The sequence below is a fragment of the Plecotus auritus genome, assembly GCF_963455305.1.
Source record: "Plecotus auritus genome assembly, chromosome: 2".
Taxonomy (NCBI): Eukaryota; Metazoa; Chordata; class Mammalia; order Chiroptera; family Vespertilionidae; genus Plecotus; species Plecotus auritus.
The window spans coordinates 33,713,321-33,731,963 of record NC_137771.1 but is presented as its reverse complement, the minus strand read 5'-3'; the positions used below and the strand labels follow the sequence as shown (position 1 = coordinate 33,731,963).

General features: G+C 46.6%; 1 protein-coding gene across 19 annotated transcripts in view; it reads right to left on the bottom strand.

The window, feature by feature from the left end:
- Positions 1-3,876: 3,876 nt before the first annotated feature.
- LRP8 (LDL receptor related protein 8) overlaps positions 3,877-18,643 on the bottom strand; it is a 72,104-nt gene continuing 57,337 nt past the window's right edge. For 10 of the 19 annotated variants that reach the window (XM_080654105.1, XM_080654106.1, XM_080654107.1 and 7 more), the window contains 8 exons: positions 18,208-18,326; positions 17,829-17,968; positions 16,071-16,212; positions 15,079-15,231; positions 13,874-14,098; positions 12,208-12,276; positions 9,136-9,308; positions 3,877-5,355 (listed from right to left, as the gene is read on the bottom strand). In XM_080654105.1, coding sequence (XP_080510231.1) covers positions 5,317-5,355; positions 9,136-9,308; positions 12,208-12,276; positions 13,874-14,098; positions 15,079-15,231; positions 16,071-16,212; positions 17,829-17,968; positions 18,208-18,326 — 1,060 coding nt within the window. In that variant the 3' untranslated portion in view covers positions 3,877-5,316. Of the gene's footprint in view, positions 5,356-7,625; positions 7,803-9,135; positions 9,309-12,207; positions 12,277-13,873; positions 14,099-15,078; positions 15,232-16,070; positions 16,213-17,828; positions 17,969-18,207; positions 18,327-18,643 lie in introns of all 19 variants that reach the window. The other 9 variants (XM_080654091.1, XM_080654102.1, XM_080654103.1 and 6 more) reach the window with 1 other exon arrangement.

The window sequence follows — 18,643 nt, the reverse complement described above, 5'->3', positions numbered from 1 at the left end:
GGATGGGTTTGAGATGGAATATCGTAATTTAAACGGCGGACAAAGGAGATTAAGATGTAGCCAGAGGGGGAGGGGGCGGGAAGCAGGTGTATGGTGTCATGTAAACCAAAATAAGAGTATCCCGAGAAAGGAGTACCAACAATGTTAAATACCCCTTCCAAGGTCAAGGAAGATAGGACTAAAAGTATTTACAAGTTTTATAATCAGGGAGGTCCTGGATGACCTTGGTAAAAGCAACCTCAGTGGCATGAAGTGAGGAGCAAGGCAGAAAGTATTGGGATACAAGTAGGCCAGATTTGTAGTGGGAGCACAGAGTTACCTAAGCCTATGAGTTAGATCTGGGTAGGAGAATGGAGAATGCTTCCTGGAGTACTCAAGGACAGACGAGTTGCCAGATAGAGGCAGAGAAGGAAAATCTAGGGAGAAGGCCACATGTACATGAGCACTACATGTGCTGCATGTACTTCGGGGGCATTAAACATAACTGTGTGACTTTGGGCAGTTCCTTCACCCATTTCCTCATCAATAAAATGGGGATTATAATATTGACAGTATTTACCTCACAGGACTGTTGACAAAGATTAAGGTAATTTTTGTGGAATATTGGTACATGTTAGGGACTCAGTCAATGACCATCACTCTCCTCTCATTAAAGCATCACAATGAAACAATACTTTCAGATTTTAAAAAAGGAATTTAATCTTTTTCTAGAAACAGTGCAATGATTTTACAAATGTCCACATTTGTTTTTTAGTTCACCAAGATGATGTCAGTACAGCTAGTGAGACGCAACACACCACCCTTTGCCTCTGGAAGAGACACCAGACTGCAAAGGGGACTGAGTACAGAAGACAATGGAATTTGGAATGATAAGACAAAAAGAGCAGGAATGGTTAGTGTGATCCAACATTCTAACATGCCTGTTACATCAAATATGGCAATTTGGGGACGTGTGTGTGTGTGTATGTGTGTGTGTGTGTGTGTGTGTGTGTGTGTGTGTGTAGACAAACAGGGAAAATTCATTTGGGTACAATGTCGAGTTTTCAAACCAGTACTTCACCCCCAAATTAACAACAGCTTGTATAGAACAAAATGCTATTTTAAAACACATGGTTTGTACAGGTATTTGTTTTCTCTTGTAATTTTTGTAAAAAAGTATCAAAACCTTCATGTCTTTAAATATATATACATATACAGGTGGCTCTTTTAAAATTATTTTTTATAGCACAAAGTGTTTGCAAATACAGAGGGTTTCTGCTGATTCCTGACTATGCACATGGTGCATAGCCTGAATGAATAGGGATTCCTCATTTCTTTTAACTGAAAATTTGAAGCTGTAATTCCTCCACCTCTAAGTTCTCCATTTCCTGAAAATCCCCAATACCCTAAAAGTACCGTATAAAAAGACTCCAATACTTTATCTTCATGCGTTGATGGGAAAGATCATTTACTCCGAACCGTTTAACTGCTAACCATTTCTATTCTGTGAAGTGATGAGTGTATGGCTGACATTAGGGAGTGAGTTGGGGAGGCTCACATTCCTGTGCCCTCTCCCCATTCCCACCAGCGCCACACTGAACAGTGCTTGGGGTTCCCTCTGCAAACTCTACGTCTTCAAAACTTCCAGTTTTCTTTCTCTCTGTTGAAGAAATCTCAGAGGCTCTTGACAACATGGAATGCTTCTGTGAAAATCCCACTGCCCTCATATTAGTTTTCATAGACCATATCAAAAAACTTCAACTCGAACATATGAAAAAGTCACTGTTTCTCTTTGGCCACCAGAAAGCTTGAGGCTCAAGACTGTTATGTCTGCAAGTGCTGGCAATGCATCCTGATGAATTTCCCATGCACTTGGTGCCTCATACACAGTAAATGACCAAGAAATGTTTGCTTAATTGAATCAGAAGTTAAATAGAAGTATTCTATAAAGTGCTTATGTTGAACCTGTCTTTCCATCCAGCTCATTTCTTGCTACGTCCCCCTTGAGCTTTTTGCTCGTTATAATGAATTGCATGCAGTTCATTAAAGTCCCCATGCTGTTTCATGCCTCGGTGTCTTAGCTGTGTTTCTTCTGCCTGAAGCAGCCTGACATCCCTACTTAGTTTTTAAGACTTAGCTTAAGGTCACTTCTCCTATGGTGGCTTTCTTGACCCCATTCCTCATCTCCTTCGGTAGAAATGACCACGTTGTATCATAACATTATTCTGAAAAGAATCTATTCTTTTTTTGTTTCCACATGTCTTCCTCTACTGCTACTGTGAGCTCTGTAAGGACAGAAAACGTTTGATTGACCTATACTTCTGCAGTGCCTGACACTTAGTTGATACCTAGCAAATGGTTTTAGTGAATGCATATATTGCAATCGCAAAGAGAGACTTGGAGGGATCCATAGTGCTTATTGCCATAAACTTAAATCCAATCTCATCCTGAGGTTACAGATTATCTCAATCTATTTTTTAAATAATCATGCTCTCAAAAGTAAATAAATGAAATTTACTTTTCCCTGTTTCTGGAAGGCCATTTCTGCCAGTGCCTTCATAATCCCATTGGAACGATAGGTAGCAGGTTTGCTGCAATGTTCAGGCAGTGCAAAGTAGTCAACTGGAGAAGAAAAGGGAGGAAAAGGACTGGGGCCAGTTTCTTTTAAATAGAGAAAAATTGATAAATTTTCTGCCCTCTTGGTGTTTCTAAGCTTCCTCCAGCTCTATGTCCAATGACTCTGACCTGTTCTTGACTGTTGATATATGATGGCATAGGGGCAAAAAGCAACAGAAATGCAACTCAACCTCAGAATGAGGCTTAAAGCCTTCAGGACTAGAAGATGGATTCGAGTCCTCAGATTTCATCTACTTGACTACCATCTAACACGTCAGTGTTCCACAGTTTTGTTTTTTGTAGGTTGCTCCCATAGCTGCCTCTTTGAACCGCAGTTGTAGCATATTCAGAAAACATGGGTGTCTCTGAGAAAGTTGTGTCTCATCATCATTTTGAGATATCAGGCTGAATCATCCTGATCCCATTCATTATTTTTTCTGTGAAGGCCAGGATCTGACTGAAAGTCTAGATATTATGCATTAGACACTATTATAATTTCCCCAGGAAATTCTATTTCTTTGGAGGCAGGTTACAAAAAAAGTTGCTTGTTTTGTGTAAATTTCAATGACTTTTCACTTTCATAGTTTTTCTTCAGTCAAAAATTATTTTACTTTTTATTCTTGAAAGAATAGTAGTAAGTGATTAAGCTCCATAGGAGTTGGCCGGATGTCTTTAAAATTCTATTTGGTAATGGGCATTCTAAGTCAATGCATTTTTCCCTCTTAATGGGCGTTTCAGGACTATCAGCACATACATATTATGAGGAAATTGCTTGTTTATGCAAAGCATAGTGCCCAGGCTCCAGAATACGGTTGTTTCCCCAGAATCTAGGAGATAATGAGTGACAGAGAGAAAGAAAGGTCCTAGGAACAGGGTGATAGAACTCCAGAATGTCTGTCTGGAAATTCAAAGGGTGGCAATGGGTGAGACATCCACGCATCATTGAGTTGGGGGCAACTGGGAAGTAGGGGAGAGGAATTTGCTTACATGGGTCAAGTTCCAGGTATGTGGAGGTTAGGTACATGTCCTCTGCTCCTACTGAAGCCATACACTCTGTGTCACATCTTGTCCCTGGTTGTCCAGTGGGAGTACAGTGGCAGAACAGCAGAGTTAAGAAAAGACCTTGGACGATAGAGCCAGTGGGGACTGAATTCCTTCTGGGACTGTTGGATTATGTTTTCAACGGTAGACCCCACAAAGAGAGAACACTTCTCCCTGCCTCCCCAAGGCCCAGGAGAGGCAAAGAAAGTGTCCATGGTGAAAAAAATCTGTACATATACCTAGAGTTTTTCCTTTTATTTACAAAGCAGTAAACCAAATTTCTGTGTGAACATACATCCAGTGTACTATAATATTGCGTATGCCATTTCCCCCTCAAATAGGACTTTAGGTTTGGCCACTTTTACTGCCTTAATCCCCAAATTAGTTTCATCTATGCGAACACATGATGGCAACAAACCTATGTATTACTCTTCCCCACCTAAAGGAAATGGGAGAGTAAGAGGAAGGGAGAGATAGAGATATAACAAAACCTATTCCACCATCTTTATCCTCATCCATGGTGTACCGCAGGGGTTCTGTGCCTAAGCCAGGCCCTAGAGTAAACTTGGCCTGTTCTGGAAACATCTCCACTTAGCTCTCTATACATAAGGAATTCAACCTCAATGAGTTCAACCAAGTGTCCTGAAGGAAAATGAAGTTACTCGAAATGCCAACTTTAAAACAAGGTGTAGCCAAGGTTCAGACATGCTCTCACCTTAGCTCACGAGGACTTCTGGCACTGTGTAAAGTCTGTACGCTGGCCTTAGCCACACAAGAGAAAGCCCAGGTGGGAGTCCCAGCAGCCACGGGTGAGCTGGAGGGCTTTTCCCGAGTCGGGTCCCAGGAATAGCCAGAGGTGGGAGGTTCTGCCTCTGCCACTACATGTTTGCACACACCATGGCATCCGTTTTCTGAGCCAGATTTCCAAAGGCTAATTCTCTGAAAACGCCAGATACCCTCCTGTGGACTGGCTTAAAATATATCTTTATGTACTTGAACAACAGCCATAGGTGCACCTCTTCTCTAGAGTTTTCTCTTGCACACACATGCAGACAAACACAAATGCACACAGAGTCTGTGTGGTGGGCCAATCATACCAAAAATAAATACTCTCATGTCTCTAAATTATTTATAGAACTAATCTTATTTATGAAGTTTGTTAATAAATAATCTAAATTGGGGAGGGAGTTGAGGTGTTTATTTTCCTTTCCTTTTCTTTTTTTTTAATGTTGATGGATAGCCACAAAGCATAATAATTTTATTTACAAAAAAACCCAAAACTCCAAAACCTAAAAAAGCCCCCCAAAATCAAATACTCTCTCTGTAAATATAGTTTTTAAATGATGAGTAAGCTACTGTACCATCGGCCCCATTTGGTTATGTACATCATGTTAGTCACTCAGCAGTAGCCATTCCATGAATTCCTCATGGGTAGTGCAACCAGTTAAAAAGTGTATAAAACATTATACATATAAAAACTCTCACATCCTTTGGATGTTTGCAGTTCATCATAACTTTGTGGTTACCTTTCTGCAACATAAATTAAAATTACACACGCACACAGACACGCACACACTCACACAGACCCATACAGAAATCCTTCCATCCAGGCATACACCATCCAGAGAGTGTAGTGCATGGAACTGAATTCCGTGAGGCATGAAGGGAGTGGTCCCATCCTTAGGGCAGTCCATCATCTTCAAGGCTTAATGCCACTCGCTGGGGAGACACAAAGAAATCATCGTTAGAACCACAGGAATTTTTTTATTGAGTATGCCTAAGGAACCAGACATTCTAGTACTTTACAGGCATTAACTCAGATAATCTCCAAACTACCCTAGGAGACAGGTTTCTCATATTTATTTTACAGATGAGACAATTGAGACTTAATGAGCTTAAACATTTGTCCTGGATCACGTAGCAAGTGGGTGAACTAAAATTTGAACCCAAATCTGTGTGAATCCAGAGCTTTAGCTTTTTCCATTAGTCTGTTCTGCCTCTTTGTCTAAACCTCCTCAAGCCTTTCTTTCAGGATTTTAGGTTTGCATATGTTTTGGGTTCGTTTTGGTGTATGTTTGATCTCAGGTCATTAGCTGCTTGGCTCAAGCATGTTAGTCACAGTCAGGAAGGCAATCTGCTGCATCCCTCCCAACTGATTACACAGCATTGGAAGGCAATGCAGGTCAATGAAACTCAATACCTCTTTCCTTCACCCCTACTTTCTAGTCACTGGTTGCTAGACTTCCGTCTGTGACAAATGCCTGACCCCTGGATGGTGAACCTACTAATGCCCGAGCCAGCCTATTCCATTGTGGACAGTGGCCTTAAATGCTCTCCTATACTGACATGAAATCCGTTTATCTTCTCACATTCCCTGATTTTCTCCTAGACTCAGACAGTTCTACACAGACAACACTTGAAATCTGCAGAGTGTTTGAGTTCCCTTCCTTTGGAATGTTTTCCTCTCTGGCCACACATCTAGCTTTTCCCCGCTGGTCCTGTTGTAATCCTGTTTCCCACTCATCCATTTCCTGGATACCCTCCTTTGGACACACCCGTGTTTCAATATCTTCTCTGCGCTTTGTGAATTTGGGCTGACCACTTCACCTCTCTGAGCCTTGGTTTCATCATCTGTCAAATGGGAAGAATAATAGGGCCTGCCTTCTAGGGTTGTTGGGAAATCAAATGAGATAATGTATGAAGAGTGCTTAATATATCACTGAACACGCACACGGGGTCCAGAGTCTTCCAGATCAACCTAACCAGCATGAAACACAACCAGACTAGCATTTTCCACCTCTGGACATTCTACATGCAATAAAAGGTCAACTCTACTGCCTTTCAAATCATCTTTTGGTTATTTGTAGTTTTGCATGAATGCCATGACCTTGCTCCACTAGCATCGATATTTGAGAGTATCTTTTTCTAAGCCAGTTACCCTCCCACTCTCTCCAGGCAGATCTCCAGGCTGGGGACAGGCCCCAAGAAGTGCTAAGGGAACTCCTGAGAAAGGGACAGGGGGAGAACAGGTTGTTGAGAATACTGGCTTCCAGAGCACCAAGGCTATTTACCCCATGTTAGAGGGGAAAGACCATGGGTTTTTGTGTATACACAGACTGGAGTTCGAATCCTGGTCCTACCACTTCCTAATTGTGATCCTAGGTATAATTTATTTTCTGAGTCTCAGTTTCCTCATCTGCAAAATGGGGATAATAATATTAACCTTATAAGGTTACTGTAAAGACTAAACAAGAAAATGTATGTAAAACACTGAGTGGTGTCTGAGACATAGTAGGTCCTCACTAAATGTTGATTTCCTCACTCTCCTACTCCATTTCTCTGCAACTGGCAGGAGGTTATTCCTCGGGTCTAGATTCCTCGGGAATAGCTCCTCCTGAATGGTTATTTCCTTATCTGAAAACAATGCCACTTCCCATGTGCGGAGTGCTTAATAACTCACAAAGCACTGGCGCATGTGCTGTCTCGCTTGAACTTTATAAACTTAGGAGGCAGGTAGAAGGAGGATTATTGGTCCCATTTTATAAATAAAAGTGAGCAGAGACGTGACTAAGATCACGGGGTTGTGGAATAGTGAAACTGGGAATCATCTCCTTGCTCCAAGCTCATCATTTCTTCCACTGTGCCCTCTCTGACCTTTAAACATTGCTTAAACAACTATCTGCTCGGATTGGCCCCAGCTAAGGCTCCTCAAGGCCACCTGCTAGCCCTCCTCACTTGCTCAGCCTCATTTCCCATGTCTCCCCTTTGTGAACAATCTGCTTCAGCAGCAATTCTGTCTGCCCTGCCCATCCTCAATCATTTCTTCCACATGCCATTTCCTCAGTCTGTACCTACCCCATCGTTTCTCTTTGCGCCAATACCCGCTTACAGGTTGCAGCCTTCCATGGCCAGAACGCCTTCTAGGCTCGGCTGTACCTGCCTGGGCTCACACCCTCACTCGTTAGCCCCTCAGAGTGGCACTGCCCTACCTTGCACTTGACGACAGGCAGCTCGGAAAGAGGGTTCTTCGGGAGTTGGTGCAGCTGTGACCTTGGTTCTCCCGGCAAGACAAAAAGCTCCTTGAGGGCAGGGGCTGGGTCCTCCAGTTCTCTGGTCTCCCCAAGACAGGGCTCTGCCCACAGTGGGCGATCAAAGCTGCTGATTGCCTGACAGGGGGATGGACTGGATGACCTATGAGGTTGCACTCAGCCCCCTCACTGCTATACAACCATGACACCTGCGTCAGCCACTTGGCAGTCCTTGCTCCCCCAACAAGCCATGCCCTGCTGTGCCTCGCAGCTTTTACACGTGCTTCTTTCTGGAACGCCATTTTCCTCCTTCTCTACCCGGAAAACGGTTACTCTTTCAAGGATGCAGTTTATCTGTCACGTCCTCTGTGAGGTGCTCCCTGACAAAGCTCCCAAACCAAATTAACAGCTCCCTTGTTGATTTGTTCAACAAATATGCACTGGGAGCCACCTCTGCTGTACGGGCACCAGGAAACAGATTAATCAGACAGTCCTGCCCTCAAGGAGCTCACGGTCTAGGGGGAAGACCACAGAGTAAAAAGACAAGTTGACCAGAGTGTGACGTGCTATGATGGGGAGAGGCTGTGGGAGAACAAAGAAAGCCAGGGAAAGTTTCCTAGAAGAGGGGACTCCTGAGCGTCCACCATGGCACTTGGCACACAGCTGTATGACAGGAAGGGGATCTCTAACTCCCACCAGCTCCTTGGGAGCAAGTGCGTTCTCACTCAGCAGAAAGACAGACAGTTGGTGTCTTTACTTCCAGGAGAAGCCCGCTACCTGCTACCCCAGCTACCTGCCCCAATATTTCTGTGTCCCCAGGGCCTAGAACAGTGCCTGGCACATGGTAGGTTCTTGATAAATGTTTGAAGGGAAGGAGGGAAGGAGGGAGGGAGGGAGGAAGGAAGGACAGAAGGAAGGAGAGAGGAAGGAAGGAAAGGAGGAAGGAAGGACAGAAGGAAGGAGGAAGGAAGGAAGGAGGGAAGAAGGAAGGAAGGAGGAAGGAGGGAAGGAGGGAGGGAGGGAGGGAGGAAGGAGGGAAGAAGGGAAGGAAGGAAGGAGGGAAGAAGGAAGGAAAGGAGGAAGGAAGGAAGGAAGGAGGGAGGGAGGGAGGGAGGAAGGAAGGACGGAAGGAAGGAGGAAGGAAGGAAGGAAGGAGGAAGGAAGGAAGGAGGAAGGAAGGAAAGGAGGAAGGAAGGAAGGAGGGAGGGAGGGAGGGAGGGAGGGAGGAAGGAAGGAAGGAAGGAAGAAGGAAGGAAAGGAGGAAGGAAGGAAGGAGGGAGGGAGGGAGGGAGGGAGGAAGGAAGGAAGGACGGAAGGAAGGAGGAAGGAAGGAAGGAAGGAGGAAGGAAGGAAAGGAGGAAGGAAGGAAGGAGGGAGGGAGGGAGGGAGGGAGGAAGGAAGGAAGGAAGGAAGGAAGGAAGGAAGGAAGGAAGGGAGGGAGGAAGGACTTCTTCCAGCAAGGAATACTTACTGCAGGATAGACATGGCCAATCTGAGCAGTCCGCCCGATGTGGAGCTCATCTTCATCCTCCTCCTCTGTTGTTTTCCTGTACACGGGGTTGTCAAAATTCATGCTTTTGGTGTTCTTCCGCTTCCAGTTTCTCCAGATCAGGTAGCCGCTCATGCACAGGAGGGCTATGACAGCTGAAGAAAGAGACACGCGGCACTGACCTCCAGCAGGCCAGCCCGTTGCTCAGACGGCAGTGCTTCCCTTGCCACCTCTCCGATCTTACTGCCCTTGTTCCTTAGGCTGTTTCTGCATGTTCCTTCTCTGCTGCTCGGAAGCCCTCTCCCATCTCTTCTTTCACGAACTACTCATCCTTCAAATCCAGCTCCAAGGGAAGTTCTGCTCAGCTTCTCAAGGTAGATTCAGTTGCTCCCTCCCATGTGTTCCCAGACCAGGGTATCGTACTTTACATATGTGTACCCCAACTAGACTGAGCTCTTTGTGGGCAGGGCCTGTGTCCTCTTTCTCTCTCTATGGCCAGTGCCTTGCCCTGAGTAGGTGCTCAGTGACGTGTGCTGAGTGAATGAGTGAACTTCTTCACCACGCCTTTGCCCTAATGCTGCTGCTTCCCTGGATTTCTCCAAGAAAACTGTTCTTTCCCCGAACGAGAGGGGCTCTGCAAGAAGAGGAGCATCTCTAGGGGACAAAGCAGGGAAACCCAGGCTCCGAGTTGGAATAAATCAGCATGTTAAGCACACAGGAGGAAGTTCTCAAGCAGAGCTGGGCACAAACTGGATTCCAGCATAACTTTTATGGATTAATAAGATGATTCTCAAGTTCATCACGAAGAGAAATGAAATAAAAATAGCTAAGAAACATATGTAATACTTTCAAAAAGAAAGATTTAAATAAAAAAACATCTAGGAAAATGTGGCGAGAATAACAATGCCCTATTAGATATTAAGACAGAGCACAAAGTTGTGCTTCTAGTATGTAGGGACAGACAGGCAACTGGTGGGGGAGAAAAGGCTGCAAGCAGATCACAGTCTGCACAGGCACGTAGTTCATAATAAAGGTGACAATTCAAGTCAGAAGGAAAAGACCAACTACTCAGTAATGGTCTTGGGAAAACTAGACAGGCATGCAGGGGAAAAAAGTTAAATCTCTACCTCACACCAGACTCTAAAATAACTTCCAAATGTATTAATATCTAAATACTAAAATATGTTTAAAGTAGCAGAAAAATATGCAGGGAGCTATTTTAATAATTTAGAGTGAGGCAAACCTTCCTAAGGAAGACCCAGAAACCATACACAAAAGATTAATATCTGATACTTAAAAATTTTTTAAATTTACACATGGTAAAAGACACCATAAACAAATTTCAAGTGGCATTATGCAAGAAAATATTTGTAACATGTTTAACATTCATTATGTATAAACATTTCTATAAATAAGAATAAGACTCAGAACCAACAGGAAAATAAAAAGAAAAGACTGTGAATAGGCAATTCATTAAGGATGAAATGTAAATGGCCAATAAGCTCATGGGATGGGAAAACATCAGGGAAAGAATATTCACCTTTCAGCCCCCCAATCAGTGGAGGTTTAAAATACTGATTACATCAGAGTGGGTTATTGTCAAGAAGACAGCATACACGTGCCCTCTGCACAGCACCGGATGACAGGAAAGGGGTGAGTTTCTCATTCACTAAACAATGCTCAGTATTTTCCATCCACTCCACACAACGTAAGGCTAGAATAGCCTCGCCACCATCTTTACTGCGGAACCTGTTCAAGGCCAATTCAAACGCCATCTTCTCCAGAAGTGCCATCCCCTCTCCTGCACGGGCACCATGCCTCTGTTACTGCACATAACATGTACTAATACCTCGTGTGTAACCACTCTTTTATGACTAAGTCTGATTAAGGAATGAAAGCTCTTAAAGTCTCTTTCTTCCTTGGATCCTTGGCACTTGGCCCAGACCCTTGCTCAATATAGAATTTTTTAAAGCATTTACTCACTAATTCACCACCATATTGGGGGTTCCCGGGTTAAGTTGAGGTACTACTCATGGGCAAGTAAGAGATAAACCTATGAACGGACAGTCCCAATCCGAAGATCCCGCCAAGAGATGACACAGGTATGAGAGACAGGATGTACAGGATACTCTGTGATCACTGGGGTGGGAGAGAATGAATCAATCCCTGGGGCTCTTTGTGAGATTTAACAAAATGTTATATATTCTGGCCATACTGAACTCCTAGTTCAAGGCCCCCTCGTCCCCCCGCCACACACACACACCATGCCATTTCCCATTCCTGGTTCAGCTCATGGTGTCTTCACTGCTTGGGTTGCTCTTGATCCTTCTTCACTTGGCTGACTCAGCTCAAATACAATTTCCACTAGGAAACCTTCCCTGCCTGCTCCCCTTCTCTCCCAGTTCTAAGTTAAATGCTTCCTTGGCACTTCTCCTGAACCACATATGGCTTAATTATAAGACTTACCATGTCATAATCAAATTATCTGTGCTAAGTGTGTCTCTCCAACAAGGTTATAAACTTGGAGGGCAGGAACCATGTGTTATCTACTTTTAACCACTTCCCTCCCCTTATCACAGAGTCTGGTACATTGTAGCTGCTTGCTAAATGTTGGTTGAAAACCAAACAGAAAGAAAGCAAGATGGCACGATTAAAGCAATGGCAAGCAGCTCTCCTCATTAATTCAATAAATATTTTATTTCCTACCATGTGCCAGGCACTGCTGGGAGCTGGGGAGAGGGGCAAGCATGCGAGATGTCACCCCTGTCCCACGGAGCCTACCGTGCAGCTCCCGTGGCTGGATGCAGAGTGTGAATGAGAGGGTAATGGGGGATGCATCTGAGTGGTTGCCTGGGGCCAGGTCCTAAAGCGCCTCGCTGTGCCAAACTAAGAAACCAAATTAAGTCAGGACTGGGAGGTGGGCAGGAAGGCTGCCAGAGCAGAAAGAGGTCAATGGGGCAGGTCAGCATGCTAAGTGCTCTGTCCTTCTAGGGCTTTCCCCCAGGCCCCGGGAAAGGTCTCTCTTTCCTCCCAGTGACCTGGGGCCACACTCACCCATGGGCACAATGATCCCAACGACAGCAGCAGTGACCGTTGAGCCCGTCTTGCTGCCTTCATTTCCGTCTGCAAAACACAAACATTCGTAGGATGATGTCTCTCGTTTCCAGTGGTCCTTCTGTCCATCTGCATTATCATTCATTTTTAAGACATAATTGAAAATGGGACACAGTATCATGTAGTGGAATCAAGAGCACAGGCCCCTGGATCAGACTTCTTGGGTTCAAGTCTAGCTCTACTACTCACTATTTGTGTGACCAAGGGCAAGTTATTATATATAATAAATGTATTTCTTTGTCTTTAAAATGGGGATAATGTTACCTACCTCCTAGGGATACTGTCCAGACTAAAGGAGATGATTCATGTAAAATGCTTACTTAGCACAGTGCCTGGCACAGCCCTGCCTGGTTCAAGGAGGGCAGGGAGTGGGGTAGGGTTGTTGAGAAGCCTAAACGCAATAGCGCGTACTGTAGAGAAGCACATTCTAAACTGAGAAGTGCTTGGAAAGTGAACTGTAGTTTTAAAAAAGCATGTTGTGTCATTTTCCCACTCTTACAACCACCTTTATTGTCACATGGGTACAGCACTTTGCAGTTTGGAAGGCCTTCCTCCCTTGGACCCTCATGACGCCCTCTGAGCGGGAAGAGAAGCTATCATCTGCTTTTGCTCCAAGAGAGATGAATGCCCCCTGACAGTGGCCCAGATGGCACTCTCTCAGTGTGTCTGTTTCTCCAAGCCGCTCTGAGGGAGCCTAATATTGAGGGGAGAGAAGAGCTGCACTGCTTACACAGCTACTATGGCAACGTGGCCGTCCTCTCCCTGGGGCCCAGCAAACCCTGGACAGCAATCGTAAAGCCTAGAGCATGACGAAGCCAGCGGGGGAACTCCTGCTCAGAGGCGACGCCCTGGCTGAGGGGAACTGGAATTCACCCATATTCCACCTGCCTCGCAAACCTGCAGGTAGGTGCTCCGCTCTGAAACTCCACCTCTAGCAAGGTGCTGCCGAGCGGCCGGGTTTCTGGGCCTCGCATGTACAGGAAAGTGTATCCTCTTAAATTACTCCCCTTGGCAGGTAACTCAATTAAAAAGGTGTTTGCTGGTTAATGAGATAGGACTTTTCTGGCAGTGATAATTACTGCTCCTGATGATTTAATTAGTGGGGGAACTTAATGACTTTCAGCCCGGGGTTTGGGAAGAGGCACAAGCAGACTAGTTATGGATATTATTATCTGAGGGACCGACCGAGGGTGTTGAGAACTGAGACCAGAACTTCGGAAGTTTCCAAATCGAAGGGGCACTCCCTCCTATACATGTCAGTACACGTGACACAGACCCCCCCCCCCCCCCCCCAGAGCAGCAGAGGCTGTGTGTGAGAGCACTTCTATTACACCATCTCCTTTGCCTCTCATGGCAATCTCGTGAAGCAGGTAGGAGAAGGGTTGTTATTATTGTACTTTGTAGGTGGGGAGACTGAGGCTCAGAGACGGGAAGTAGCTTCCTTTAAGACCCTCTGTAAGTTAGGGGCACCTAAGACTCCTAAATCATAGGTGAGCACTCTACCTCAGAGATACCCACTCTTCAGCTCTGGTATGACCTCCCCTTCCACATATGCCCCCATCGTGGCTGCCCACAGAATGAGAGAAGGCAGAACTCATTTCCTTACAGTGCTGGGAGTGGTTGCTGGTTGCAGGGCTTGGGGTAGATGGGCCGATGCTGGAAGCCCTGGGGACACTGACTGAGCTTGGGGCTGCAGCTGCCAGGCGTGGCGTCTCTGTGTTGTGGTTCTGGTGGGTGGGGCTGTGGATGGCGGTGCCAGGCGCTCTTGCAGAGTCAGCTTCGGTCCTCGCTGTGGTAGAGGCTAATGTCGTAGTTGAGGTAGATTGAGGTGCTGGAGGGGAAATACCATGGAGGTCACTTGGACAGAGAATTTTATGGATTTAGTGCCTACATTATTGCCTCAATGGACTTGACTTATGAACGTATCCTCGTGGCTCAGCTCAAGCGCCACTTCTGGGAAGCCTTCCCTAATCCTCCTGAATGGACTGTGATCTTTCCTTTAGCTGAATCCCAAGCACCATGTCTGAGTTTGAGAAAGATGAGTTATTAAAACAATGCTGAGAATTAGGTGTGGGTAAGACCACTGTAAAAGTCTGGGAGGAGGGAAAATCATGTCAATCTGGAAGGATTTTACATGTATCCTGTTACATCATTAGGGTTAAATTCCCACTCCACTTTAAACAATTGCATCTGGAAATCATAAATGATACAGTGGACTTTTGCTCAAACAAAAGGCCTTGAGCCTGCATCAAGACTTGGGAATGAATAGAAATTTATATGGCTGAAGTATGAACTATTAGTCCCGATCATGTCACAAAGGGCTTCTATGTAATGTGTTAAGTTCTGGGCAAGAAACAGGCAAACAGGCAAGCTCATAGTCACCTGCATATAAACAGTGGTAATGCCATGGGGATAAATGTTGTTTTGTTTTAAATTTATTGACTTTAGAGAAAGGAAGGGAGAGAGCATGAGAGAGAAACACGGAGTTGTTGTTCCATGTATCTATGCATTCATTAGTTGTTTCTTGTATATGCCCTGACCAGAGATCGAACCTTGGTGTGTTGGGATGATGCTCTAACCAACTGAGCTACCCAGCCAGGGCCAATCAAGGGCTCTTAATCTGAAGTCTTAAAGGGGTTCCTGAAAGTCTTTGGGGGAGTGGGAAGAGGAAAGCCTTGGAAGGACCCCGGGGACACCAGCATTGAAGGAAGGTAAAGAAGAGGAGCCCGCGAAAGCCACCGGTAGCCAGAGCAGATGGAGGAAGCCCAGGAGCACACAGTGCCCAGGAGCCAGGGGAGGAAGTCAGCTTACCTCGGTAACACCTCTTCATGTCGGGGCCCAGCCACATGGTGTCAGGACAGGCACACGTGTACTTGGGAGAGTGGCTGGAGAGCTGAGGAGCAGGAAGGCACAGGTACTCACAGCCGCCGTTGGGCTGGGCACTCAGCTCGCAGGCATCTCCAGCTAGTGGGAGGGAGGGAGAGAGGCAGGCCCCTTCCACACTGGAGCCGGGGCTTACCCCACACCTTCGCTTATCCTGACAACAGCTCTCGGAGGTGGGCTTTAGGCCCCAGATGGACAGACAGAAGACCGCTACGCTTACACGAGAATACATTTGTCAAGGCTGTACCTCTAGGAATTTGGGAGACAGATTTAAAAAGGTCTGTTGGACTCCAAAGTCCATGTTTTCCCCCTATGTCACCAGCTATTTCTCTTTCTTCTTAAAATTTCTAGATCTAGAATCAGGCACCGACCTTATCTCCTTATCCCCTATGACTTCTCACCTGCACCCTGGCAGCCAACCCCTCAGTTACAGTGAGACTTAGTATACCCTAGAGATAGAGGAGGCGACAGCAGGTGGTAGGATTCCTGGTTTCTATTCCCAACCAACAACCTGAATTACAATCTGGCCCTAGGATTCACTAGTTTATACTACTGTCAAAGGGTCCACATAATAAATGAGAAGCAATGTGCTCCTTGTGGCAGAAGGAGCTCTGGAACCTGAGCTAACAATATTTTACCTCTCTGAGCCACTGTTTCCTCAATTGTTAAACGAGAACAGTAATACCCACACTTTGTAGGGTTGGCAAAAAGAGGGCACTTACATATTTGTTTCTTTATGCCCAGGCTTATTTCACCAAGAGCTTGCTTGAGGCAAAATGAAATAAAACATGTGACAGCTCAGCACTCTACCAACCGGAAGGGTTGCTGCCTTTATTCCTGGGGTGCTGAGATATTACGTTGCATGCGCTTAGTGGAGGGAGAGGCCGTGGGCAGGGGACCCGGAACCAGGGAAGGCTCACCTCTCGGCTGCTTCAGCTCATGGAAGATGACGATGTCATGTGGGTTATTGAGGTTCTCAGCCAGGACGGAGATTTCCAGGCCATTGAGCCGATTTGCACTGAAAATGGCCTCGTTCTCCAGGTCTGTCCAGAACACCTTGTCCTGTGGGTACAGATGCAAAGGATGGGAGGCCTAGAGCCTAAACCCAGGACCCCAGTCTGAGGGGTCAGCCCCAAAGCCTGGTCATAGCTGCCCTGCTGTCTCCCTGAGCTTTCCTGTCCACAGGTCACAGGGGGACGCAGCCGCTGGCCTGTGGCATGTGCTCCGGCTCCCCGTCTCAGAGTGCCGTTTGGTGATTTTGTGCTTTGGCCTGGAGGCTGCTCGTTAGTGCTCAGCTAGGCCTGCTTCCTGGGTCTCTATTAGCTGTTACCATTACTGGGGCCCAGGACCATGACTGGAGGGGATGTGTGAGCTACTGAGGACTATTCCCTGCTGGGCTGCCTACAGCCTCTGGTCATAACACATGCTTAATCCATACAAGCCTGGATGTGTATCTGTAGAGATGTCCACATTGACAGGAACAAACATGTAGCCTCATGCACAGAACTGGACACATACCCACATACTCGACACACACAAAGGCGCACTTGTACCTAAATAAGCACTTATGTAAGTATTGGTATAATATTTATGTGCACAAGCACCAGCATATACAGGAACACATGCTTTCTTTCTTTTCTTTTTTTTTTTTAAGCGAGAGAGGGAGGGAGGGAGGAAGAGAGAGAGAAAACCTGGATATGAGAGAGATACATTGATCAATCTATTGTTTCCTTACTGGGGACTGAACCCACATCCAAGGTATGTGCCCTGACTGGGAATTGAACCCACAATCCACAGTCTTCCGGTGCATGGGACAACGCTCCAACCAACTGAGCCACACCGGCCCGGGCAAGGAAAGCATGCTTTTAAATGTATTCATGTACACACATGCACATACATATATTTTACACGTACGTGTCACAAATATGCACAAGCACATACATGTGTCCGAACACACCTGTCTTGAAGCAGGGGCTGGATTTGCCCATAAATTCAGAGCACTGCTGGGTGATGTCGCTCCAAGCAAATATTGCCAATGCCCACCACAGACCACTGTCCCTTTGCCTTCCCTCCCTTGGTGGCAGAGTTAGTTTTGGGGCAGAAGTAGATGTGTGAGACCTTGATTGGTTCTTGCTTCTTTGTTCCCCGAGGAGAAAGGTTATCAGGGTCAGAACAAAGGAGGGTCTTAACTCTCACCCTCCTGGGAGCTTCGTGGACTGGGATAATGTTTGCTTCACTTCTATGACCCCAAGGTCCAGAAAAGGTCAGTAAAAGTATGTTGAGTTGAACAGTATCTTTCAGGCCATTTCCAACAATAAATGATTGTAAGGAAATACAGACCCCTTCCTCCCTCCCCGCTTCCCTCCCATAACTGGGTGCCTTGTGTATATGTGGGCCCAGTGCTGGGTGCTGCAAGTTCCCAGAGAAAACATGTGGTCTAGCAACTTACCTCTGAGCTTGCTCTGAGAGAGTGGTCTTGGGAAGGGAGCACAGGAAAGGCTGCCCGTGGACACGGCCGCAAAGCCTTGGCATGGAGGCCGCTCACAGAGGCACAGACACGCCGCTGGCTTCCCTGTCCCTCGGTTTCTATTTGGACAGCCTCAGGGAGCCATCCTATCTGAATGAACTTCTTCTAGGCTTTGGCTTCCTATGGGCCATGCCTCCCCGCGTGGGCTCACCTCAAACACAGCTATCCCAAAAGGGTGGCTCAGGAAGTCAGGGGAGAAAATCAGCATCTTTCTGTTGCCTCCGCTGAAGTCAATGCTAGACAGCTGGTGCAGCTTGGAGTCTACCCAGTATAAGCGCTGGCTCAGCAGATCTTGGGGAGGAAAAAGGGGACAGGGGATCAGGTCACCAGCCTGGGACCACAGCCTGGATCTCTGCTCTTCTGTGCCCCCTCCCTGCCCACATCTCCAGGCCAGGCCTCCACCTGAGGCTGTCCTGGGGCAACCATCAGGAAGCACAGGCCCTGGCACCGTGAGGGGTGCAGGAACAAGACCCAGGGGCTTGGTCAGGGCCAGGTGCCAGCACAGCCCCCCATCGGAGGGCAGGGCTCACCCAGGGTGATTCCATTGGGCCACTCAATGTCGTCTGACACCAGTGTTTGCCGGTCCGCACCATTGAGCCCGGACTTCTCAATCTTGGCCTGGTACCCCCAGTCAGACCAATACATGAACCTAAAAGAGAGAAGAACCCAACAGGGCTTCTTGTCAGGGACATGGTTGGGTGGTCTGGATCACAAGGGCCAGTGACCCACTGAATGTTGAAGATGACACGTAGTAGGGCTGGGAAGGCCTGAAATCCACAGGAATAATCCATCTTGGCGGGCGTTAGCAGGTGCTTTAGCCTTCACCTCATCCGAGTGCTGGGAAGCCTGTGCTCCCCAAGTGTCCCCTGGCCTCTTCTGGGTGGCCTGGAAGCCATCTCTCCCTCCGGCAGCTCCAGCCAGAGCCCTGGCATGCCAGTGTGGGGAGGGCCCTTGTCCACCCTCTTG